Here is a 27,657-nt window from a genome sequence, read left to right as displayed (position 1 = left end):
TTATTTTGATATATCACAGTGAAAGATTTATCGTCCTCTTTTTTTTTTTTTTTTTTTTAAAAAAAAAAAAAAAAAAAAAAAAAAAAAAAAAAGAGAGAGAGAGATAGAATCCTTTATCAATATATATGATTATTTAATTATCACAATGTACTTTTTGAAATATTTTATTTACATATTTTCTGTGTGTATGTGAGGTCAGAGGATAGTTTGCAGAGATCAGTTCTCTCCTACTGTGTGGGTTCTGAGTATTGAACTCAGGGCTTCAGGTTTGGTGGCAAGTGTCCCAACCTACTGAGTCATCTCACTGGGCATACTTAATTTCAGTAAAATACAGCAACTCTGCTCCAAGGGAGCTTCATTTTTTCCCTTCTTCTTTGTGCTATTAATGTCTTTATAATATCAACAATGCACAAGTATTATATAAGTGGGCAAAGCACTCATACATATAAATTTTTAATTAAAAAAAGTAACACCCAAATATGCCACCTATTAGAGATACAGCAGTACCCTTTCATTCAAAGACACAGGTTGAAAGTGGAAGGACATAAACGGCACAGTACTATGTAAACTGGACAAGACAGACTTCAAGTTAATAAAACTATGAGAGACAGAGTGGTGTATCAAAAAGCTACAGCTAGCATCCTATGTCAAGATGAGAGACTGAAAGCTTTCTCTCTGCATCAAGAAAAAGATAGGGATGTCTGCACTTAGCACTTCCATTCAGCAGTGTTCCCAGGGTTCTTGTCAGTGCAATGAGACAAGAAATAGAAATAAAAGGTGTCTGGATCCAGAAGAAAGTAAAACTTTATCTTCATAGGTGACATGATCCTGCATGTTAAAAAATCTAATCTTTTAAAAAGAACTATTAGGCGCTGGAGAAATGGCTCAGTGGTTAAGAACACTGGTTGTTCTTGCAGAAGACCCGGGTTCAAATCCCAGCACCCACATGGCAGCTAACAACTGTCTGTAACTCCAGTTCCAGGGGCTCTGACAGCCTCTTCTGTCCTCCGTGGGTACTGCACGACACAGGTGCATTTACCTACATGCAGACAATAGGCACATACACATAAAATAAAAATAATAAATAAAATATGAAAAAAAGAACTATTAATGAGATTGTCAAATCCATATGTAAAAACATATTTTATACATTAACAAGGAATCATTTTAAATGAAATTAATAAAACAATTCTATTCACAGTAACATAAAAATGAATGAAACAGGAATAAATTTACAAAAACTGTAAAACCTGTACATTGGAAACTAAAACATCGTAGGTGGGGGTACATATGTGTGTGCTATCACTCCTCGAGAGCTGTCCACCTTAATGTTGTAAACCAGGGTCTCTCATTGTGATGTGGGGCTTGGGGATTCAGCTAGGCTGGCTGAATCCAGCAGGGATTCAGCAGGGATCCACCTGTCACTGCTTCCCCAGCACTGGGATTACAAGCACACACCACCGTGCCTGGCTTCACACTCCTTGCAAGTACTTTTCAGACTGAGCCATTTCCCTAGCCCCTTATAATATACATATATTATATATTTTTAAACTATTTACTTTGTGTATATATGTATGTGTGTTCAAGTATGTGTGGAAACCAGAGGTCAATATTGAGTGTGTCCCTCCCTCAATGGCTCTCTACCTTACTTTTAAAAAGATTTACTTTTATTAATTTTATTTATGTGTATGTATCTATGTGAGTGAATGTCAGTGAGGTCAGAGAGTGTTAGAATCCTTAGAGTTGGAATTAAAGATTGTTGAGAGCCACTGCGTAGGTACTGGGGTTGAACTTAGGTTCTCTGGAAGAGCAACAAATGCTCTGAACCACTGAGCCATCTCTCTAGCCCCTCTGCCTTATTATTATTATTATTATTATTGTTGTTGTTGTTGTTGTTGAACCACTGAGCCATCTCTCTTGCATGTGCACATGTGTGCCGTGGTGCTCATGTGGAGTTTGGAGGACAGACAAGTTTTTGGGAGTTGGTTCTCTCCTTCTACCTTGGTTTCCTGCAATTGAACTCAAGTCCACAAGCTTGCATGGCAAGCACTTTATCTGCTGAGCCACCTCACTGGTCCTTCCTAGTTTTTATGCTTCATGCCATCCCTTCCCTGGCTGACTTGTTGAGACAGGGTCTCCCTGTAGCCCCACCTGGCCTGGAACTCACTATGTAGACGAGCCTGGCCTCACAGAGATATGCCTGCTTCTGCTGGGACTAAAGTGCTGGGACTAAAGTGCTGGGACTAAAGGCGTGAGCCACCACACCCGGCTCTGCCTTATTTTTTGAGACTGTCTCTAATTTAACTTTGAGCTCATGGCTAGGCTAGGTAGACTGACTAGCCAGAAAGCCCTAGGGATCTTCTTAACTCTACCTCCCCAGGGCTGGGATTACGAGTGAATGCAGCTGCATTTGGTTTCCTATAAAACATTTTTTGAGAGAAATCAAAGCCATTCTAAATCGAGAGTCATGGGACTGGAACATTTGCTAACAGAAAACTTTAGGTTTTACTGTGAACATATAAAACCTAAACTGATTCAGATATTCACTATAGTTCTTACCAAAATCCTTCCAAAATACCCAAAGTTTCTGGGTAGAAACTGACAAGTTACCTCTAAAATTTATCTGGAAGTGTCAAAAACTGAAAACATTCTAAACAATTTTGGAAAAGAATAAAGAGAAAGGATAGATACCACTTAATTTCAAAGTTTATCATATAGCTACAATATTTAAGACAAATGGCATCAGTTTAAGGACAGACATATATATTTTTTAAAGATTCCATAAATAAGTAAATATCATTTGTCCATTTTTTTTTCCATTCAAGTATAAAGGCAACTCAATGGAGAAAGAGCAGACTTTCAACACACGGCACTTGGATTACTGGATGTCCATATGCAGCAACATCAAGTTAGATCCTTATCTCATACCATATGCAATTATTAACTCAAAGTAGATTAGCTACCCAAACTAAAGGGTAAACCTATAAAAATTCTGGAATAACACATAGGAGAAAATCTTTGTAGTTTTAGATTAGACAACATTTTCTCAGATATAACATTAAAAGGATGACCGATAAAATAAAAATTGATAAGCTGGTCTTTATCAAAATGAAAAACTTTCCCTTTTTAACTGACACCATTAAAATGAAAGTATAAGTCACAGACAAACCATATATTCACAAAACATCTATCTGATGTCCAGAACATGTATTAAAAACTCTTACCACTCAGTAAGACAACAGCAAAAGTTCTGAATAGATACTTCACCCACAGAAGACAGAAGGAGAGTTAACAAGCATGTGAAAAGCTGTTGACAACACTAATCATTAAGCAAACACACATTAAACTCAGAAGGAGTGATATTACAAACTTATTAGAATGACTCTAATTTAAAAGCCTGAAAGACCAAGTGTTAAGGAGACCAGAAAGAAGCTGGAACCCTCTCAGTGCTGGTGGGAATGTAAAGTGGAATTGCCACTTTGGAAAACCACTAAATAATTTCTTAAAAAGTTAAACACAAACTTAGCATATGACCCATCAATTTCACTCCTATGAACCTCCTCAAAGGAATGAAAATATTCTCCAGAAAGGTTTGTATATGAATGTTCACAGCAACATTTTCCACAGTAGCCCTCAAGTGGCAAGAGTCCAAATGGTCCATCAGTTGGTGACTGGATTGGTGAAATGTAGTACATGACACAATGGAACAACTGCTTGCAATAAAAAGAAATGTCTGTGGGCTGGGGAGATGACTCAGTTGATAAAGTGCTTGTCTCCCAAGTGTGAGTTCAACCCCCCCTCCCAACTCCATGCAAAAAGCCAGGTATGGTGGCATGCATCTGTAATCCCACCAACAGCCATCTGGAAAGCAGAGGCAGGCAGACAGCTGGAAGCTTGAGAGCCAGCTAGCCTAGCCTCCATGATAAAGTTCCAGGTCACTGAAAGATCCTATCTTAAGCAAAAGATGGAAGACACCTGAGGAATGATACTCAAGGATATCCTTGGACCTCAATGCACATGCAAACACACGTACATGCACACACGCGTGCACGCACATACACACACACACAAAGGCATGCTCTATAGATACATGCTATAATATAGATAAACCTCAAAACCATTATGTTAAAAGAGAGAAGTGAGACACATTGGACTACATACACTGGTTAAATTTATATGACATTTTTACTAAAAGAAAAGCTATAGAGACAGAGCACATAGGCAGTTGCCTGGGGCTAGGAGCAGAACTGGAGCTTGTAATCAGTGAAGTAGCTTCAAGTTCACAGAAGGACTGAATGGCTCATCTAGCCCTTACACCTTAGTGAGCAAAGTCCCTCTCATTTTTAGCTGCTAATCTCAAACTGGCCAGGCCAGCTCTCAAACACTTGCTTCTGTTTTGGGGTCTTCTGTCGTGAGGTCCATCAGATACCCTATTACTCCTTCTGTCTTCTTCCACACAGATGCAGATAATATGCAGTCACAATCCAGTTAACTGTTTGTCCCCAAAAGCTCATGAGAATACCGTCATCCAGTTTTGTTGGAAATGTTGTTCATGAGTTTTAGGCTTTACTATCTATCTACTGCCACCATTGCTTCCATATTCCCAGATTTTTTTTAGCATCCAATCACTGAAATCCCTTCTCTAGGAGTTGAGTAACTCTGCAGGACTTTGATTATTTATGCAAACACTTACATAGTGCGAACTCTGTTAGGCACTGTTCAAGCTCATTATAATGAATAAGTGCTCCCACCTACCCTATGAAGTAGGTACGTTATGACCTCCAATCAGATGAAGAAGAAACTGAACCCAACAGAAGGAAAACAGACTAGCCTCTGTCACACCGCCAGTAGACCGAACATGGCAGCTGGGTCCAGAGCTAGTAACAGACAATGCTGCCTCTCACAAGCATATCAAGTATATCTGTCTGGTAGATGAGCTTTCAACCTTGAATACTGCCCCCTCATTTCCCCCAAGGTCTCCATCAGATGGTAAATCTTGCCCCTCACTCAAACACCAAGTCCAAATGTCAATTCTTCTAAGGAACTTGACAAACACACCCAAGAGGTTGGCTGCTTCCTTCTCCTCCTTCCTTCCTCTTCCCCCCACCCACTTTCCCTTCATTATATTACTTTTGTCGAGGTGCCATAATTTTTCACTGGCATCTTTATCTTCCCCATAAGCCCAGAACACTTTTTATTATATACCCAGAGCTTACCCAGAGGGCTTCAAATAAACATTAGTGGACTGAGTAGGCAATAGATTGTGGGTTTCTGTTTTGTTTGGGTTGTTCTGCTTTAATATACTGCTCAAAATGCATTTGAAAGCAATACAACTATCTTCACTAGGTCTAGGGAATATGTTTTTCTGGGTATTTTTCAGAAGCAGATAGCTTCGGATTCCTTCCGGAGTCTGAACTGCTTAGATCTACTCCATCTGATGCTGATGTGCCAAGAAAATGCAAAGGAAAGCCAGCAACTAGGGCCCACCAACCAGCCAGCACAGAGACGAGGGCATTCGAACGATGCCAGAGGGAGGCAGAAGGAAGAAGAGCGACAAGAAAGGTACAGCATGTTCATGCCAGACTCGGAGAATTAAACCTAAAATAGAGAGGAAGGTGGAAAAATCAAATGTCAATTGAAAACACTTATTCATTAGTCTTTAAATCCTGTCACTGAATGCAGAGGTCTGCCAGCAGAACACAGTCACAGGCTTCCTTCACAGTGGGCAGATCTATGTCAGGTACTTCCACACAAATTAAAATATCGGCACCTGCTAGACAATGTGGCCCTTTTCTTTTTTAAATAGAAGGTTCTAGTAATGCCTAAGAAAAGTCATAAATTCTTCTAAGATGCCTCAGTCACTCTGTAGGCCTTAGCTTACTCTTGCTCTACAGTTCTAAGTGTTGACTAAAAATAACCTCTGCAAATCAAGAATGGAGAAGGAAAATGATATTAAAAAAAGAAAAAATAGGAACTATTCCTGAAAAGAGGCAGGGCCTCTGTCTCCTCCCCTTGCAAAGCATCAATGTGCTTGACACCTGAGCAAAGGAAGGCAGAAAGCTGGTTCGTGAGCTTTACTCTGGGCAAGAGCCAAAACAGCAATGATGTGTGCAACACCCTCCCAACCCACCTGGCTTCCCACCCACCCTGCCCGTTGTGCACACATCACAAAATTACCAAGACAGTTCCCTACGGTCTGGCAGGCTCAGAGGGTGATACTTGGCTTCCTTCTTGACTAGACAGGATGTGAATTTCTTGTTCCCAGCACATATCTGTCATTTCAATGGTTGACCGTTGAGGCACACAGGCAGGTAGACAATGGCCACAATAAGTTCTCTTGTACCTCTGTGTCTAACTTCCCCGAGGTTTTAACTGCATACCTGAAGTCTTGGAAAAATTAAGGTCTAGGAGGTTGTGGGAAAAAATGCTCTCAGCCATTAAGCCTTGAAGTTCTTTCTCAATGTGGGAACTTGGGTATCCATAGTCCAGATGTGTACACAGGCTTTGATAAAGGGGCTGATAAGCACCGAAGTTATACTACACTGGGAGTCACCCAGAAATATGTGTTGCTTATTTATAATATTATTATAATAACACCAGCATAAACCATAAACATCCTCCAAGCTCAGAGACAGAATAAGAAAACAGGTTCCAGATCTTTCTCAAAAACATACCCCCTCCTTGCTGGAGTCAAGGAAACTTTGGTACTTAGGACCCTCCATCCTCCTTGAATAGACTGTGACTCTGTTCAGGAAGAGCTCCTAGATGGCTTCAGCACACCTCCCTGTCTACCTCCAAGAGGCAAGAGCAGAAACTCAAGTTCTAGGAAGCTGCTTGTGATGGTTTGAATGACAATATCCCCCATAGGCTCCAAGTATTTGGACATTTTTGTCTCCAGTTGGTGGCACTGTTTTGGGAGGTCTTAAAGGTGTGGCTGTGCTAGAAGAAGCACATCACTGGGAGTGAGTGGACTTAGAGAGTTCTTAAGCCTTGACACATCTCTAGTTACTGTCTTGCTTCCTCTGCCTGCTTAAAAATGTGAGAGCTTAGCTTCTGCTCCTACTCCAGTCACCTCCCCACCATGATGGACCATAATTCCCCTGGAACCGTAAACTCAAATAAACTCTTTCTTCTATAAATTTCTTTGGTCAGTGTTTCTATCACAGCAATAGAAAAGTGATTAATATACTGCTCTAAGTCATCTTGCTCTTTCTTATACCCCAGCCCCACTGCACAGTGCTCAGCACACTCTGCTACCAATAAATACACTAATGGTATTAACTAATTTTAGGGAAGATGTGCAGCTATGAGATAGGAAGCTTCAAGCCATAGCTATTACAGACAAAATAAGTGCAATCATTCATTATGCACAGTCCCGTGCCAGGCACTGCTCAAAGCACAGATCTTTCCCCAAACAAAACAGTGAAAGCTGCTGCCCAAACAGAACTTACCGTCTAGTGAAGAGGCAGAGATAAAGAAGAACATGGGCAAAGAGCTAACAAAGTTCTGCTGCTCGAGAATTTGATCTTAGATTAACTTTCAGTTGTGTTCCCCTGGAAACCTAATAAAAATTAAAATGTCATTTATGTTACTAGGCAACATTGCTTACTTTAACAATGACCCTAATTAAAAATTTGCATCTGAGCTATAAGAGCTATAGAAACCTGGTAGAGACATCAGCTTTGGACTTCAATTGAATGTGATCACTCTTACAACTCAGCAGATGCCATGAAATTCCCTGAAAACCCCAGGCAGGGCAGATGAGAGCAGCCCTGGGCAGTGGAGACCTGCTGTGAGAATACTTGCAAGGACACAGACACCCGTTACTGCTTTTCTGGTCCTTATCTGCACCGGTCTAGGCAGATGGGTAGTGTTCTAGTTTCCTTTCTGTTGCTGTGATAAAACTTTGTCCTAAAGCAACTTGGAGAGGAAAGGGTTTATTTGGCTTCTACTTCCAGGTCACAATCCATCATTGAGGCAAGTCAGAACAGGAACATCAGCAGAACACGGAGGAACACTTTACAAGTACGCTCTCTGACTTCTGCTCAGCTAGCTTTCTTATACAGCTCAAGCCCACCTGCCAAGGGATAGCACCACCCACAATGGGCAGGGCTCTCCCACATCAATCATCAATCAAGACAATCCCTCATAGGCATAACCACAGGCCAATCTGATCTGGGCCTTCCCTCAGTTGAGAGTTGGATGACTCTAGGCTGTGTCAATTCAACATCTGGAACTAACTAACTAGGATAGGTAGCAAATGTAGTCTGCAACATTTCTAGTGTTTAACAATCACAGAAGATTCCCTCCTGGGCATTGTTCATAGTGAATTTGTTGTTAATGATTAAATAAATGCTAAAGAGAGGAATAAGGCAGAGAAAAAGTTGGCTTGGTTAGACAGATGCCTCTGAGGACCTTGTGACCCATGCCTTCAACCTGTCTCTCCTGGGCTTATTAAGGACAAGACACTAGGACAAGTCACTGAAGTATCTCAGGAGCTCCCACTTACTCAGGAAAGCAAACTCCCCAGAGCCATCAAAGCTAGACCAATTTCATTTGAAAACATCTTATGCCAGCATCCAGAGCAGGAACTGGTTGCCGCTGGTCCAAAAAGTAACAACTGTCACAAATCTAGTGACAGTGGGAACTCCCTCCAGAGCAGGGCTCAAAAACTGGTCTACAGATGCTTTTTTGTTTTTGTTGTTTTGTTTTTAAGATGACAAAAGTTTATTTTCTTGTTTGTTTGCTATTTAAATACAAAGCTAAACCACATACAGGTACAACCAGGACATTTCATTCTCTTTTGTCAACACTTCCCAGGGGAATTCATCTCCAGTTGTATCATGAGGTATTAGGAAATAGTTTTTTAAAAAATATACAGTTAAAGCTGGGAGTGGTGGTGCAAACCTTTAATACCAGCACTTGGGAGGCAGAGGCAGGCAGATCTCTGTGAGTTCAAGGCTAGCCTGGTCTACATAGTGACCAGGCCAACTGGGGAAACAAGGCAAGAAGGCCAACTAGGGATACAAGAGGGGATCAGATCCTCTGGGACTGGAGTTATGGAAAGAAATAAGCTGCCATGTGGGTGCTGGGAACTAAATTCGGGTCCTCTGTAAAGAGTAGCTAGTGCTCTTAACTGCTCAGCCATCTCTCCCTCATCTGTTTTTCTTATTGCTTGTTTGTTTTAATAAGGAAAAGCTGCAAGATAAAAAGCTAAAGGAAAGAAAAAATAGTTTTATCTCTTTTCACCTTTCTTGTTTTTTAAAATCAAGAACATTTTAATTAAATTTTTGTGAATTTCATACATTATTTTTATTTATTTATTTAATTTATTTTTGTCTGAGACAGGGTCTCCCTGTAACCCCAGCTGGCCTTGAACTCACTGTGTAGACCAGGCTGGCTTTGAACTCAGAGATCCACCTGCCTCTGCCTCCCAAGTGCTGGGATTAAAGTAGTGCACCACCATATCCGGCTCATACAATATATATTGATTGTATTTAGACCCCTCCCCTATCTGCACCCCCACCTACTGCCCCACATCCAATTTCATGTACTCTATTATATATACATTAAGGCCTATAGAGTCAAATTTGTGTCCCCAAATGTCCTCCAATGAGGATCCATTCCTTGGAGGGCAACTCTTGGTTAACCTACCAAGTCACACCTCTAAAAGAGACTGACCCTCTCCTTCCCAACAGCCATGGGGGAAGATTCAAGAAAGGGAACTCAGGACCACAGGTCTGGGGTGGGGAATGATCCCAGTGACCTAAGCAGGCCTGAGAGCTGGGATCTCTTTTTGCCTTTCTTAAAAGGCTTAGTCCACTTGTAATTATTTTCCTGCTGGAATGGAAATTGCACAGGGACCATGTACTATCTGAACCCTAGTTCCTACTACATCAACATTGGTCAGGTGAATAAATAAGCACACAACTGAAGGACCTTTCCCTCCCTCTCTGGCCCATTAAAACAGAACAGTAAGAAGACCCTACACAAATCCTACACAGTTCATTTTTCAGGGATTCTAGCTACGGAATGATAGGCAAGAGGTGGTGTGTAGCTCAGCAAAACCACTCTGCCCAGGGCCTGTATGAGACGCAATTAAACTGCCTGTTAGTTCACTCAGCCCAGGCCAGCATGGCAGTCCCCATCTTGAAGCACTGATAAAGCTCTCTGGAAGCACAGGATTCTGATGCATTTGCTGTGAACAGCAGTATTTACGAAGCTCTGAAAGCAAATACCTGTGGCTACATTTCATCACAGAGAACAGTAGTTTTCATATTAAAATTGATAAGGACTCCTTTGTTTCCATAAAGAATTTTTGACAGCATTAAGAGATGAGCCAGCCCCAGCCCACATTTAAAGAAAACAGAGAAGATTTGACTGGTTCTTTTTTAAAATATTTATTTATTATTTTTATTTTATGTGTATGCGTGTATTGTCTGCAAGTAGTAAGTGCATCTGTGTCATGCAATGCCCAAGGAAGACAGAAGAGACTGTCAGGTCCTCTGGAACTGGAGTTACGGACAGTTGTTAGCGGCCATGTGGGTGCTGGGATTCAAACCCAAGTCTTCTGCAAGAACAACCAGTGTTCTTAACCACTGATTGGCTGCTTCTTTATATATAAATAATTAAATCTAGTGTGGTTTTAAAAGTCTCCAATTGCCGGGCTGGGGAGGTGGTTCAGTGGTTAAGAGCACTGGATGCTCTTGCAGAGGACCTGCCTTCCAAGTGCTGGAACTAATGGCATGTGCCAGTATGTCCAGTGAAAGAAGCCACACAGAGGTTACTTCCTCCTGTCTCATTTGCCTGGCTTTCATCCAGTTTCTTGCCACACACCCCCAGTGTTTTCAAGATCACAGTTTTCTGTTATCTAACCCAGAGCTCAACCTTTGCTCTTCTTTCCTAAGAGCTCAGCAACACTCAGCAGGTGACCTCTTCCTCCTGGTTCTCATGGGACACACCCTATGGCTTCCCTCCAGCCTCTGGTGTCAGTTCCTCCTCTTTGCCCCACTCCCACCTCTTGCAGTTCCCCCAGTTGGTTTCTGGGCCACCCTTCTCTATACCTTCTGTTCTCATAAATCTCACCCAGTTTCTGAGCTTTAAATATTATTAATATGCTGAAACTCAAGTTTTATGGCTCAAGTTCGGGCTTGTCCGTGCTCTTTTATGTTTGTTGCTGACTCTGCCCCCTTAGAATCTTCACAGGCACCCCAAACACAACAGGCTCAAAACCAAGCTTCTGATTTCACTTTTGCCAAATTTGATTCTCTCCTTGTCCCTCACTCCATCTAACCCTGATGCCTCTTTTTCTGCCTTCTAAGTCTAGGCTACATTGAGCAGAGCTGCACAGTTGCAAAGGTCAAAAACATTATTCAAAAAGCATTATAAAAGCTTTTTGAAGTCCATGCATAGTAGAGATTAGTAGTCTGCTTGCTTCCCATAAAAACAGAACTCTAAAGGCCCTTCCATATCTTGCCTCAGGGGAGCCTCAAATCTGCCTCATCCAAGCCTCTGTGACTGCTTTCTCTGACTTGGTGACTCCCACACAGAACCCAGTGATATATCCTGGCCAACAGTACAACCTGCTAGGCATGTCCCCAGGTGCTAACAAATATTTGCCTTCTTCTTTCAATCTAGGCTCACCTTCCCTGAATCAAAACCAATTCAGAGGCAGGGGAAATACCCAGTATATATGACATGACAAAATCAAAGTAACTTGAAATGTCCTTTACTGCCCTGGGTTTACAACAGGTGGTTGAATATGCCTGGAACCACCTTGAAACCACCTGGAACCATGCCTTGAGAATGCAGTGAATGAATGACATCCCCAAGCCAAGCTTCTCTGGTGACTCTGGCTGTATGTATGTAGTGACCTAAGTACCATTTCACTCCTTGGAAGGCTGAAGGGAACCCAGGATGAGACCATTCTCTGCCACTGGCTGTGCTGCCCAGTGGGGACTCTGATCTTCCACAGTGAGACCAGTAAGCCCCAGCTATTTCCTCAGAAACACCAACAAGGTTCTAGTGGTTAGGTAGGCTTCTGCAGCACAGTTCACTTAAATGAGAAGGCACTGAAAAGGAATGTCCAGCTGCAAGGCCTGGCCTGTGGGGCCAAGCAACCAAATGATGCCTACTTCTCTATGAACAACCACTTCAACTGACTTGGTTTAAATCTACTCATCCTTTCAGCTAGTAAAGTCAGCTGGGCATTATTATCAAATAGACAGACAAATAAGAGATAGACAGGTAGACAGCCTGACAGATGAACAGATAAGACTGACAGATCTTTTTTTCTGGTAGGACTGAAACCAGGTTTCCTGTGTGTGCACTGCATCACCACTGAGTTACAACCCAGACCTTTTTATTTTCAGATAGGATCTTACTAAGTTGCCCAGGCTGACCTTGAACTTGTAATCCTGCCTCAGTCTCCCAAGCTGTTGGGTTACAGGTGTGCCACCACACATATAGCTGACAATACTATTTTCATTCTTAATATGCTTGCTACTGCCACCCAGGGAGATCAGAGAAACACATGTGAAAGAGAGGTTGTGCTCATTCCAAGTTGGGCCATATCCAAAAACTCTTGGAGCTTGGAGGCTGGAGGTGATAGAGGCCTGGGTGACAACCAGGATGGAGGAAGAGAGAGTAAAGAAGTACCACCAGAAGAAGGAGGGGAGGACAGAAAAGAGGTTCACAGGGAGGCAGCGGAGATGAGTGAATACAAAGTCAAGGCACTTGGTCAATATTAGACATCAGCAGAGCCAAGAGCTGGTCCTGGCCGGGCTCTCTGAAAGATGATCGAGGGTAATAGTTTGGTAGTCTCTCCTGGAATAGATGGGAAAATTATAAAAGAGTAAGATTCATTCCTATAACTCAGCAAGTCCTCAGGAATTATTCAAATATTAAGCATATATTTAAGTATGTTTCTAGAGAAGAGAGATGTTTTTATCTATTTCTGTCTCTTATCACCAAAGTCTTCAATACTGCATTTTCTACCACTGAAAAACCACTCAGTCCTTTCCATACAGGAAAAGTGCAGAAGGAGAAACGAGGAGTTAGACCCAGTGATGGTTTAAATGAGAATGCCCCCAACAAGCTCCAAGTACCTGGGCATTCTGTCCCTAGCTGGTGGTGCTGTTTTGGGAGGCTTTAGAAGTGTGGCCTTGCAGAAGGAAGCTTATCATTAGGGGCAAGTTTTGGGAGTTCTTAAGCCTTGCCAGATTTCCAGTCTCTCTCTCCTTCTTGTGTCTGCTTGAAGACATGACTGCTTGGCTTTCTGCTGAGGCTACCTCTTCCACCATGCCCCCCTGCCATGATGGACTCTAACCCTCTAGAATCATAAGCTAAATAAGCTCTTCCTTTTATAAGCTTCCTTGGTCATGGTGTTTTATCACAGCAATAGAAAAGTAACTAATATAGATGAGAAGGGGTGGCACATCAGATGAACCAGGGAAAGCTCTGGGACCTAGGGACAGCAGCTCTGCCACTCTGCTCTGGGTGTCCATTCATAGATGCTCCCCCCATGAGTAGAACTTCAGTCTCTGAGAAACCCACTGGTAAGAGTGAGGAGCCCAAGGGCACTGGGCATGTCCATTTTGTGACTTCAACATGAACCCTTGCCTCCACCTTCTCAGCAACTCCCAGTACTGTGGGTGACCCCAGGCTTAGAATACTACAGCTGGAGAAACCTGCTAGAATACCAGGTCTGTAGCGCACAGAGACAGAGAGAACATAAGGGAAGAAGAGAAAAGGCTTCAAAAGAAGGCAGGCCCGTTCAGCTGTGCCAGAGCCTTCCTTGAACTTTGGGAAAGTAAAATGCAATGGAGATGAGTCAGTGTGTAACCAATCAGCTAGTGCAGATCTCTCATTACTACATTTGTGGTAAACCCAGCAGGCAGCCAGTATTCCAGGGGATGAGGTCTGAGCCCAACAGTCCTCCCTCCAAAGAAACAGGCCTCAAAAAGGAAACAAACTGTCCAGCCTGCATGGTCAAGCTTAGAGAAGGCATTTCCAATAGAAGGTACTGATTTGGCCCCTGGAATTCCCAAGGGAACTGATTTCTCCCTCTGGATTTCCATATTAACACATCCCCACAGGTTATACAGGAAGGGAGAGCAAAGGTAGGGGGCTCCTGAGAGGGCCACCATTTATTGTGAAAAGGAAGAAGAAACAGATGACTAGAGAAATAGTCTGTGTTTCCTTCCTCCCCGCTCCATTTACAACGGCAGTAAAAAAGAGTCAGCCATGTCAGCAGAACATGCACTATTGCTCAGACAATCTCAGTCAATGGCAGATGAGATCAGATTCAAGAACATCCTCCTACCAAAGTCACCAAGCCACTCCAAACTTTGGGGGTGGGTGTTGTGGGTTTTGATGGACCATGCTGAGCTAAACCAGTGAACTTTGGAGCGAAGTGGGCCTTTCCTTTCAAAGAATTGGAATCTAAGCATTTATTTTAAATAAATACAAAATGGATACATGTAGCACTGGGCCACCAGGCAGATAAACTCCTTCTGAGAGCCACACCCGAAGGTTTAAAGCTCTTGAAAATGAAGAGAAAGCAGCTCCACTGTTCACCGTGCCAGAGGCTGGGACTTGTGTCCCCTCTACCATTCAAAGCACTATTGGACTACTGCTCCCAGAGGAAGGGAATGGGCCCCTAGGGGACTCCCATGCAAAGTCTAGAGGAGCTGGAGGAACCAGATACCTACTGTTGGTCTTCATGCACATCTATCCTGTAGCATAATGTCAAAACAAGGGACAACTGAAGAGATGTGGAACAGAGTCAGCACATTTCTCACAGGAGCAACGAGGAAAAGAGGCATCAATAGAAAGCCACCCCTTCCATCCATGTTCTGCAACCCCTCTTTAGTCCTCTCAAAGGCAGTCTGAGGAAGGGGGGCCTTACAACCACACCTGTTTTCATAAAAGCCTCGGGCTTGGCAAATTCAAGTCTCTGAACTGTTCAGTCATTGAAGGGGAGGCACCTATGTGTGTTGGGATTTCCTTGACAAAGTGGAGAGGCAGTGCCATGCACATGGAAGAAGGGCATCCAGGGCATGGCTCTAACAGAGCTACCAGCCCTGCTCTGATGTCCCCACTTGGAGTTCATACTCACCCGCGTCCTCTTCCCTCCCTCCCTCCCCAACCTTCAAACCATAGGAAAAACAAGAGAGGTAAAAAGGAAGCAAAAAGAACAAATTCTCATTCTTTTATTTTAAAAAGGTATTTCAATTCTAGTTTGTATTTTTGAGTGTGTGTGTGTGTGTGTGTGTGTGTGTGTGTACACACCTGGGGTGGATGTATCAGGTGTCTTCCTCTATCACTGTCTACTTTAGTTTTTGACTCAGGGTCTCTCACTGAACCTAGAGCTCACTGTTTAGGCTATGCTGACTGGCCAGTGGGTACTTGGCATTCACCTGATCCCTGACCCCAGCAAAGGGATAAAAGCATACACTGTTATGCCTGGCTTATATGTGGGCTCTGGGGATCTGAATTTAGCTCCTCATGCTTTTGCAACAAGCACTTTACCCACTGAGCCATCTCACCAGCCCTGTGGTTCATACTTAAAATTGCCTTGTTATAATAACCAACCTGAAGATAGCATATTATAAAGCTACCTATTTTCCTTCTTTAGGAAGTGGATTAAAAACAAAAACAAAAACAAAGAAAGCTTACCCGTTTTTGAAATAGAGGACATGGGCTCTCTGAAGTCCTGTTTCTAGGAAAAAACCTAGTTCTTGATCGTGGGGAGCAGGGCCAGGCTTAGGGCTTCTGTTCTGAATATTAGTTAATATTACCTAGAAGGGGAAAGAATTGGAAAACTAATCAGATACAGATCAATGTCTACTTCCTTCAAACCTAGCTCCAAATACACTGTATGAATTGAACAATCGGCTTCCTTTAGCCAAGCAGAGCCTGCACAGGTGCACTGAGTAGAAGTATCAGGAGTGGAGAAGAAGACCTCCTTCACACAAGGCCAGGCAGCCCCGCAGCATACTGGCTGTGAGAACTGAGGTACAAGTGGCATTCTCAGGGCATGGTGCCAGGAGAGCACCAAGCATGGAGTACCTCAGATAAATCTTTAGTTATATTTTTTACAAAGAAAAAGAATAGGGTGCCAACCCATCAGGTGAAAGACTTACAAGCTGAGTTCCTTGGAGTGATGTAAACACGTATCAGCTACTCTTTTTAATAGTCAATACAAATAAAACATTTCTCAGACAGAAACATACTCATGATACATGTAAAAACCAAAAAGGTACTGTCCAAACATGCTGCCCACATTTTCTGAAAGTCAACAGCTCTTTAAAAGATCCAGACCCAAATTACTACAGGTTTTGAAATTACTCTTCAAAGAGAATCAAAGCAACTGCTGGTTCTTGAGCCTGTATACTTTCCTTTGAGGGCAAAGGATAGAAAGTGGTATATAGTGAGCCCACACTGAAGAAATAAATCCAGGCAGGCAACCTGTGCATCTATACCTCAACCTACATCTTATCAACAGTCCCTGGCTTCTTCCCCCCCCCGTCCCACCCTCAATAATGCTCCTCCCCAAAGGGACCTCCATCTCCACTCCACAGAGGCTTTTCCTCCTTGTGTGGGTCAAATGTTGGAAATGCAGAGCCATGTTCTGGATACTGTTCCATCCTCGCTTACATCTATCTTGAGATGACATCATCCATTCCTGTGCACTTCAAAACTCCTGGACAAGCAGCCAGTTCCCCACTTTAATCTCTAGTCCAGATCTCCCCCTGATTTCCAGACTCATTTCCATACTTGAAGGTCCCACACAGAAATGTTTCAAAATTACTTTTCACTTTCTTTTGGCCATAACCTTTACTTTTGAAATGCTATATTATTCTTAAGCAAAAATAATGCAGTACCACCCAAAGAAAATTAAGCTACTTCACAATTCTACCACAGAAGTGGTTTCCACAGTGTAGTGGTTATCACGTTCGTATCACACAATGCTACCACAGAGAAATAACCACAGTTAACATCTAGTGATTAAGAATCAGTGTACATGTGTACCAACCAGAAACAGAAATCATCCTACAAAAAGATGACTTATAATGCTAGCTTTACATTTAAGCTATTGCATTTAATTTAGTTAAATTTGACAAAAGTAACTAAAGTATAACCAAAGTAACCATTAGATTCAGAAATTTCTGTTCTAGTAGTGGGGCCTGAGCTCAGCTTCTATACATGCTAGGCAAGCACTCTACCACCAAGCTACATGTCCAGTCCTAGAGAAAATTATTTTATTCACCATAATTCATTAACAGTCCCTCTGAAGTTAAATACTGTTTATTGATTTTTATGTGAATTAGTATGTGTATATAAAAAAGGCATATGTACAAAGAGAAAGGCAATTTTTTTAATGTGTATGCGTGTATTGCCTACATGTAGGCAAGTGCACCCGTGTCGTGCAATGCCCGTGGAGGACAGAAAAGGCTGTCGGATCCCCTGGGACTGGAGTTACAGACAGTTGTTAGCTGCCATGTGGGTGCTGGGATTCAAACTCAGATCTTCTGCAACAACCAGTGTTCTTAACAGTTGAGCCTCCAGCCCTGCAAAATTATTATTTACACCTATTTTAACTTTATATGGTAACTAGTGACATATGATACAGATGGTGAAATTAATACATTCATACTTTCTATTTTGTCTTTTCCTTCAACAATTTTATCACATTACTAGTTTTATTTAATTCTTTTTTAAATTACTTATTTATTTATTTTTGGTATTTTTGAGACAGGGTTTCCCTGTAGCACTAGCAGGTCTGGAACACACCATGTAGACCAGGCTGGCCTTGATCTCACAGAAATCTACCTGCCTCTGCCTCCCGAGTACTGGGGCCACCACACCTAGCTAACATTATTATTTTTATATTTAAGTTTCCCACTTTTGTTATGTCACTATTTTTATATTGCCATGTAAACATATATGCTTTATATATATACTGGTATATTTAGCTACAGTTGTTTTCTTTTTCAGGAATACTAATTGTGCCAAGCATGGTGGTACACACCTTTAATCCCAGCACTCAGGAGACAGAATCTCTGTGTGTTCAAGGTCTGGTCTACATAGTGGTTTTAGGCCAGCCAGGGCTACATAGTGAGACTCTACAAGATAGTGTCATCTAGACATGACAGGGATACTACACCATAAAACCTTGACAATAACTGTGCAAACAAGATTTGCATAATGACCATACTAGTCAATGTGTCAACATGGTTGGGAGAAATTTCAAGGGCCCCACCCCTACATGAAGAGCTACAGGAAATCAATGGCTATTAACACAAGGAGAATCTGTTTTTTCCAGGGACAAGCCTCCTGACAGGTTATCCAGTCTCAAGTAGTTCAGCCCTAAACAGGCGTCAGCACTTGTCCAAAGCATGGAACACAGTATAAACGGCACTCGGTTGTCATTTCTTCCTGGAGCTCACCCTTCTCCTTTCTCTGGATTCAGAATTGTCTGAGTGCTCCCTCATCAAAGTGCTCCCCATACTGGTTTTAGGCAAGAGTCCTCATGAGGTGGTAAGTTTCTTATGGGTATGCTCTGCAGCTTATTCATTAAGGCGCTCCTGGTGCCATGCAGTCTCAAGAATATAGTAGGCTGGGGACTAGAGAGATAATTCAGCAGTTCAGAGCGCTGGCTGCTCTTGCTAAGGACCGAGGTTCAGTTCCCAGAACCCATGTGGTGGCTAACAATCTGATGTCCTCTTCTTGCCTCCATGGGTATTGCATAACAAGAGTTCACTTACATACATGCAGGAAACACACTCATACACACAAAATAAATTAAAAAATTTAAAATACAGTAGGTACTCAATAAATATTTATGAAAGTGAAATAAAATCATAAGCACTCTCACATGTGCAAACACCATGGAAAATGATCATATCTACACAACAACAAAAGTGGAAAAGACCTGGGAATAAAATAAGCCTGCTGAAATATGTCTGAGAAAGCCGCACAGTGATGCATGTCTGTAATCTCAACAGACAGGAGGCTGAGGCAAGAGGATCTCCAGATCTGCCTGGGTCACACAGTGAAACACTGTCTTGACAAATGGGAAGAGGATAATAAGCAAAGACAAAAAATAATTCATCAAATTATTTTTTCTTGAATTTAGAAAATCATTCTAAAATGTATGAAAGAATGAAGAGAAACAGTTAAAGGATAGTTGAAAACAGAAATAACAATGACTAATTCTTAGATGTTCAAACCTATCCTAACACAGTGCTTATTAAACAGTGCGGCAACAGCATTACATAAGATAAGTGGGACAAAACAGGGAAAACAAAACACACTACAGCAGCTAAAATTGCAGACTACTTGAAAGGAAGATAAGATCAACTTAAAGAAACACTGAAAATGCCCAACAACAACAACAAAAAAACTTAGTCATATCTAATATCATATATCGAAATCAACCGCAATCTAGATTTGAGGTTGATTTTTTTTAATATGGAATTTTTTAATTCAAAAATGTTATTTAATATGGAAGAGTGGAACCTTTTCAAATCCTAGGGGCAGGCTATTCCAACATTCAAGTTTTAACAATAATAAAACAAAATACAGGGCCTGGAGAGATGGCTCAGCGGCAAAGAATGGGTACTGCTCTTGCAGAGGACTTGAGTTGGGTTGCTAGCACCAATGTGGGGGTGGCTCGCAACCACCTGTAATTCCAGTTCTAGGGGACCTGATGCCTTATTAATAATAAAAAATGTGAACTAAACATAGAAGACACTATTTTTCACCTAGAAAATATCTTTCAACAACTTTCCAAGATTGCAAAGCAATACCTAATCTCCTGTACTGCTTAAGTTGGAAGATGTCAGTGTGACTACTGGACCGAGTACATGGTAACAAGAAGGGTAAAAATATCTCCACTTCTGGGAATTTGCTCTTAAGAAATAACATAAAGCAAGGGGAAAAGCTGACTCAAGGAAGGCAACAAGCTAGATCCAACAGTAAGTCAGCTATATCAGAAGCTGTCCACTTGAAATAATACGTAAAGGCAATGTAAGGGTTAATATTAAGGGAAAACAAGACATATATCATACACTTAATGTTTTGAGGGTTATAAAGACATTACAACAAATACACAAAAATGGATGTGACTACTCTTTCCTGGTTACTAGACTTTTCTGAAGTTCTAAGTATTTTAGACTCCAGTTCCAGCTAGTCAGAGGACAGGCTCAAAGTCAAGGATGCTGGAGCAGAGGCTAGAACTTGGCCGGTGCACCTCTGTAAGGAAGCGTTTCTTCAGATGTTCCACCCTGTGATCTGAACTGGGACTCACAGATACTGCTTGAATGAGAAGCTGGGCACTGGACAGAGGACAGCAGGGAGCAGCCAGTCTCTTCACTTTCTATATTTGAAAGCCACAAATGCACCACTTAGACCTCTCAACTGAAGCCCTGCCTTTCCCAGCAGTACCTGGCTTGAATTCTGAACACACAATGACCTTAATCTGATCCAGCTTTGGATCCATTCCATAGCTGTGCCATTCAAGGTCCCTTGCTGGAAGGCCATCATAAACTCAAGACATGATCCTACAGCCTGTGAGCATCTCACTGAGGAAGAGAAGGAATCTGGGCTGGGCTCTCAATACTTGGGAACTTGGTGTTTATTCTTAGAACTTTAGAACTAAAATCTCCCATAGAAAGTTACAAATGCCCTGTGATTTAGCTGTAGCTTCTTTTCTAAAATTGGGTGTGAAAAAATGAACTGTCAGCAGAAGGTAGAGTTTCACCCTGACCCTGCTCGTGCTCAGGAACGCCACCCCCAGCTGGTCAGCTGGTGGATGCAGAGACCAGATACAGGGTGACTTCATGTGCCAAATGCGGGGCTCAGATTATGAGAGCCAGGATGAAGTCATCTTTATTCATACCACTGCACCACCAGAAGAGCCTTGCAGGGCAGAAAACTTGATTCACTACTGGCATAACACTATCTGAAGATAAACTAATCAAGGTTACCCTATGCCACTGTTAATGTTATCTGCTCAGATTTCGTTTGTTTTATCAAATTTTTCTCACACACAGGATTTGTTATATTTTGCTCCCTTTCAGAAAACTCTGAGAGAACATCATTAATCAATGTCTCTGTGACCCTAACTTAATAAGGACAACACTAAACAAACATTCAATGAACACAGCTTTTACTGGTCTCTCCCTGGCCTGTCTCCATATTTGGAAAGAAAAGGAAGGATGACCCAGGGCCAGCTCCTAGCACACGGCCTGGTATGCATGGACCTCAGTAAAGGATGGCTCTCTAGGCCTATGAAACTAGACAACTCAGGTACACTGGTTCTACCATGAAACAGAAAGTTGAAGCATAAGAAATAAATGAGAAGACCATGGTCAGACAATCAAGAGTGAACAGCAATCCAGAACCCAGAAGCAGGAACAAGAGGCTTCTGCAGAGACAGGGCAATTAGACACTTTTGAATGCTTCATAAACATTCCTCTAAAAAATTCTTTTACATTCCTAATAAAACAGGATGCCTGTAATATTCCAGATTTTTATCCAGCTATTTGGATTTTTCAAAGGTGAAGAAAGACTCCATAACTATGTGACAGAGAACAGATAATGATCACCACATAGCATCTGCTATGTGCTAACAATGCACGGGGTATACATGAGTTAGCCATGCTATCACCATAGGCGCTACATGGCATTGCTGTTGTTATTTTATAGATGAGGCTCCTGAATACAAGGTTAAGGGACTTTCCTCAAAGTTCAACAGCTAAGAGGTGACTTGATCAGGATTCCAATACCAGCTCACTCTGCATTCCTGCTGCTTCTCACAGTTAAGTCAGTAGCCTCATAGGGAAGTCAAGGTCAGCCTCCTTTCAGAAAGGTCACTGTCCTTTTGCACAAACAGCTCCAACATGGGTGAACAAAAAGATTAACTATAGAGAAATTCAGAGAATGGTGGAGCCTCAGATTTGGAAAAACATTAGTCATGATACTAAACTGACCTCAATAGTTCTCTAAAACCTTTATTTTTGCTAATGAATGAAGAGCCAATGCTCATAAACAAAATGCCAGAAGATCCTGGAAAATGGCATCTTCCTCACCTCACAGTGGCAGAACAGGGGAAAGTCACTGTGCTTGACCTCGGACCAGCAGCCAACACGGGAAGAACACATGGGACTTTCTACTTACCAGAACTGCTCACGAAGAAAGACACTATTTGTCCCAGGCTTGCCCAAGGCTTTTACTTTAGATTCTATTTCTCTAACATTTCCGTTTTCAATTGAGCATAATTTTTTAAAAGTTCAAAATTAAGTCAACTGAGTTCAAAATTTAAAAACAAGTAAGGCCTATCAGGTATCTTCTGCATAGCACATAGTTAGTTGAACTTCTACCAAGTGCATGGGACACTAAAGGAAGGTTATCTTTCCCAGTCTCCAGATTGACCAACACAAAATTTCTTGAGTACCTACTATAGTCAAACATATGTTTGGCTCACTCAACCTCTCTCATGGTAAATACTTAGCCTGCTGAAGTCTGGGTAGGCCCAAAATTTCCATAAAGGAAAACTCATTGTGAAAATTCAGAGCCAGAAACAGGTTAAGTCATGCAGATAAGTTTGACAGGTCCAGCTGAAGAGTCTAGCAGTGACTGGGGACTTACAAGTGAACCCAACAGAAAGTAAATCTGATTTGTCAATTCCTATAGCACTGAAGACACATGTAACCTGTGAACCTCTTTCTCCCTGTCAGGAAAAGGCAGCTCCAAGGTGATAGGGCTGAACAACAACTGGAGAGTAAGCTGAGAAATAAAGGTCCCTGAGTGGGCCTGGATGTGTGGTCGCCAGGAGCAGCTCTATTGGGAGCTGAGTTCTCCACTGCCAAGTGCTGGCCATTGCTGACAGGCAGGGAAAGGACTGCTGGTTTCAAAATCAGCCTGCATGATCATTTCTGTAAAGATCATTATAATTCTGAACAACAGCAACAAAATGCACTCCTCATAAATCCTGATAGAATGACATGTTGGCCAGAGTCAGATACCTTCTGGAGCTCTAATACTGTGGACCACGTCTTACAGCCCACAGTTAAGGCCAGGTCAAATGATCCTCCACTGCTCTTGCCACTCTTCAGGCTCTGTGATTCTCACTCTGCTTTGCCCATAGCCACAAACACACCATAAAATGGTTCTTATAAAAACTGCTTCCCATTTGTACATGTAAAGGTAAAAGCTAGCAAGGCTTAGGTAGTCCCTCTATATCCTAATCACTATGCGAAAATGGGACTCAGAAAATTTATGGAAAATACACCTTCTGATCATGTTTGGGTCTTGCAGGATTGGTAATCATTTCCAACAACCCCACAGGTACATACCTGAACTTGAGGGGGTCAAAGTCAGAAGAGTCCTGCCTACAGCAGAAACTGCTAGGAGCTACTGTCATCACAAGTAAGTGACGTTTACCAAGAAATCAATATGTTCCTGGATCTAGGCTAAGTGCCTTTATTCACATGACCTAAGTTTCCTCAAGAAGAACTCCATGAAACAGGAACTATTTTTATGAGCTTTTTATAGATGGGAAGAATTAACGCTGAGACTTGGAGGAACTTAATACAGAACAGAAAGGAGAGATAAAGATCCTTCTGAACAGATAAGGTGTCCACCCAGCCCTGGCCCCATCTAGCCTCTGCCTCTTCTGCCTGGTGGTGTGGACCCAGGGCTTCCTGCTCACTCAGCCTCTGCTCATACGGCATTCTTGTCAGTTGCTAGTCTTCCTTCCCCACGTACAGACCATCCATTTGACTGCCAGGACCTCCCCAGATGGCCTGGGGAGACACACAACCTACTCCAAACAGGATCAAGTTCTCAAAAGACCTTTGCCATATCATCAAGGGAAAGCCTCCCAAACCCCAGATGAACACCTGATGGCATGCAGATCACATCACACAAAGATATGTGGATTTCAATCCAGGAGAACAAGAGTGACTAGACAGTTCCAGTGTGCTGAGGGTATACACAGCCTCTTATTATTACATCTGTGTACACACACTGACCTATTTTCACAGGGTACACCTATGACCATTTAGGAATGCATGCAGAGCTTTGTATCCAGAAGCAGACAAGTCAAACGCTTTCCAGAAGTTGGCTACAGTTGCCTACAATCTGATTAGGGAAAAATAAAAAGTTGTCAGTTGGAATGAACACACGGTCCTCACTTACCCTTTCTATCTCTTGGAGGTACAAGAGTGCGATGTCCCCAGCTTTCTCGTAGCAGGTGATGACGTCCTGTTCCCGGTCCACATGGAGATTACTGGTAGAAGATGAAATAGGCAGCTTCTCTAAACACAGTCCTAAAAACAAAGCAAACACACAGAAACTGGATAAGTTGTTTTTCACAGGACTCAATTCTGAAGAACTGCTCTAGGAGCCAAAAATAGTCTAGGCTATAAGGGGCTAACAGAGAAGCAAATTCCCCTGCCTTCTGTCCTCTTTTTGTAAGATAAAATGGATCATCTGAATGCACCACCAAAAGGAATATTCAAAATTTACAAAAGAAAGCCACCCACATCATTGAAGGGTCTATCTTATCTTGATATTTGGCTTGACTGTGACCCTTCACCACAAGCTCATTCAGTCCTAAAGAGTATGTGGTTGATTTTATGTGTCAACATGACAGGGCCACAGAATGCCAGGGCATTTGGGCAAAGATTATTCTGGGTAAATCTATTAGGGCGTTTGTGGATAAGATTAACATTTGGATCCAGTCAGCTGATGACCTGAATAGAACAAAAGAGTTGAAAGAGGAAAGTGTGGTCATTTTCTGCCTTTGGCTTAAAGTGAAACAATGGCTCCTCCAGGCCTGAAGTCTGCCAACTTTCAGAATGGACCTTACACCACTGGGTCTTCAGATTCCCAGGCCTTCTAAGCTCTCCTGGGGGCTCTATCATGCCTACTGAAGAACTTGTCTCTATTGATTCTATTCCTCTGGGAGACCTGTGCTAGCATAGGACCCCTCACTCAAATATGCCCCACATTCTTTTTTTAAGAATGTGGATGAGTGTATTACCTGCATGTATGTGAGTGCACCCGTGTTGTGCAATGCCGCAAAGGTCAGAAGAGGACTTCAGAATCCCCTGGAACTGGAGTTAAGGATGGTTCATAGCTGCCATGTGGGTGCTGGGAATCGAACCCGGGTCCTCTGCAAGACCAGTCAGTGCTCTTAACCACTGAGCCATCTCTCCAGCCCTTGCCCCACATTCTTAAAGAATTTTTGAAAATAAACAGAGTTGCCAGCTCAAGTTTAGATCTTAAGTGTCTCCAAAGGCCCTTACACTAAAGGCCTGATCCCCAAGGTGGCACCACTGGGGAGGTGTGCAACATTTTTCTTCTTTTTCTTTTTCTTTTTTTTTTTTTTGAGAAAGGGTCTCCCTGTAGCCCCAGTTGGCCTGGAACTCAATATGTAGATCATGCTGGCCTTGAACTCAATGAGATCCACCTGTCAGAGCCTCCAGAGCACTGGGATTAAAGGCGTGAGCCACCACGCCCAACCTAGAATCTGTAGAACTTTTAAGTGAGGGAGGGGGAATAGTGTTGAGTCTTCAAGTCACTGGGCATCCCTTGGAAGGGCACTGCAGATTCAGCCCCTTCCTCCTCCTCTCCAGATTCTCAATCAGAGAGGAGTGGTTTTGCTCCATCATGCACTCCTGCCATGGTTTGCTTCCTCTCCAAAAGCCCCAAAGCAACAGGGCTGCTCAATTATAGATGGAAACCACCAAAACTATGACCCACAATAACTGTCCCATTGGTTATCTTGGGTTCTTTATGACAGTTATAGAGAGCAGGCTAACACTGACCAAGTCCAATAGGAACAAAAAGCATCTTCAACCCTAAAACACATGCTTAATCAACTAAACACACAAGTTTTCAAATGCCAGCCTATTTAAAATTCAGGGAGAGAGTTAAATTGGAAGGGGCCAAAAAGATGATTTCCTAGTTCAAACCACTCATTTTACGGCTGAAGCTGAGACCTGCCACGGTAAAGAAAATGACTTGCATCAAATCTGGAAATTAATGGCACAAAAGAATCAAATCCAGTTCTTCAGTCTCCTAGCTGACTCTCATCATGTTAGTGCTGATGTTCAAAGTGGGCATTGTTACAGAAAGGGGATCAGATACATTAAGCATCAGGAAAAAAAACATAACCTCATGTGCACCATCTTTGCAGAATGGCTTCATCCATTTTGCTCTCAGCAAACAGAGAAAATCCCTCCATGCTGTAGAAAGCCACAGGAGATGGCTTTGCTGCATCAATAGGACAGCCACTTGTATTCCAGTGTTGACCGATTCATTCCTGCCCTCCTGGCTACCACAAACCTGCCAACTGTCTCTAAGGTTTTGTCTTTTCCATAATACCACATAGCAAGAGTCACACAGTCCTCAGGCCTTATGGCATGGCTTCTCTTTGTGACTTTTTTTGTGTGTGTTTATGGGTGTATTGCTTGCATGTATATGTGCACCTGTGTCATGCAATGCCCACAGAGGTCAGAAGAGGGTATCAGATCCTTCAGAACTGGAGTTACAGATGGTTGTTAGCTGCCACATTGGTAGGTGCTGGGAACTGAACCTGAGTCCTCTTCTAGAGCAGTCAGTGCTCTTAACCACTAAGCCATCTCTCTAGCCCCCTCTTCGTGATTTTTCATGGCTTGTTAGTTCTTTTCTTTCTTTCATTAACTAATATTCCACTTACCTATCCATCTATTAAAGAGTACCTTGATTGCTAGTTTTGAATGTCAGATTGGTTACAAACATTCATGTGTGGGTTTTTACATACATTTTCAACTCAGTTTAATAAATATGAAGATGTAGCAGGGCATAGTGGCACATGCCTTTAAACCCAGCACTTGGGAGGCAGGCACTGTAAGATCAAGAAGAGACTGGGATGGTCTACATAGTGAGCTCCAGACCAACTGGGGCTACATAGTGAGACCTTGTCTTAAAAATAGTAACAACAGCTGGGCATGGTGGTGCACACCTGTAGTCCCAGCAGTTGGGAGGCAGAGGCGGGCGGATCTCTGTGAGTTCAAGGCCAGCCTGGTCTACATAGTAAGGTCCAGGACAGCTGGGGCTTACAGGGAGACCCTGCTTCAAAAAGACCCCCCCAAAAACAAACAAACAAAAAACAGTAACAACAAATATCTAAATAAAAATTTATTGATGCTCTCCCGGCCCTCTCTCCTGCCCTCAGGCCTCTCTTGGGGGTAAGTCTATCACACAGCCCTCAGCGCCTGGACTCCCCCAGCCGCGTTCACCCTTCCATCTCCCCCGCTGTTCTCTACTCCTAGCTTGGGCCCTGTGCCATTCCTAGTCTTGGGGCCCCAGACACCTGGGGAACCAACACTGCTTCCTGATCCTTTTCACCTAGACCAACTTAGTGCCTTCCTTGGGCTCCAAGAGCACTGCGTCTGGACCTGGCACCACCCTCACCTCTCTCTGCTTCCCAGAACCTGCACCACCGGCTAACTCTCCTAACCTGCTCTCCTATCCTCAGGCCACTTGGGCCAAGTCTATCGCAGAGCCCTCCGCGCCTTGACTCCCCCAACCTCATTCACCCTTCCATCTCCCCCACTGTTCTCTACTCCTAGTTTGGGCACTGCACCATTCCTAGTTTTG

The 27,657-nt window shown here is 42.7% G+C and overlaps 1 protein-coding gene across 5 annotated transcripts in view; it reads right to left on the bottom strand.

Annotated features, from left to right (window-relative positions):
* Nucleotides 1-27,657, bottom strand: part of Ttc7b (tetratricopeptide repeat domain 7B) — a 267,710-nt gene that overhangs the window by 168,177 nt on the left and 71,876 nt on the right. For all 5 annotated transcript variants that reach the window (XM_029557984.1, XM_008821742.1, XM_008821743.1 and 2 more), the window contains exons 4-5: nucleotides 24,208-24,338; nucleotides 15,679-15,800 (exon numbers count right to left, since the gene is read on the bottom strand). In XM_029557984.1, the coding sequence (XP_029413844.1) occupies nucleotides 15,679-15,800; nucleotides 24,208-24,338 (253 nt within the window). The remainder of the gene's footprint in view (nucleotides 1-15,678; nucleotides 15,801-24,207; nucleotides 24,339-27,657) is intronic.

The sequence above is a fragment of the Nannospalax galili genome, unplaced genomic scaffold (assembly GCF_000622305.1).
Source record: "Nannospalax galili isolate Female #2095 unplaced genomic scaffold, S.galili_v1.0 scaffold107, whole genome shotgun sequence".
NCBI classification, from domain to species: Eukaryota; Metazoa; Chordata; class Mammalia; order Rodentia; family Spalacidae; genus Nannospalax; species Nannospalax galili.
Note: the sequence above shows the minus strand (reverse complement) of the source record. Positions and strands in the feature narration are given on the sequence as shown.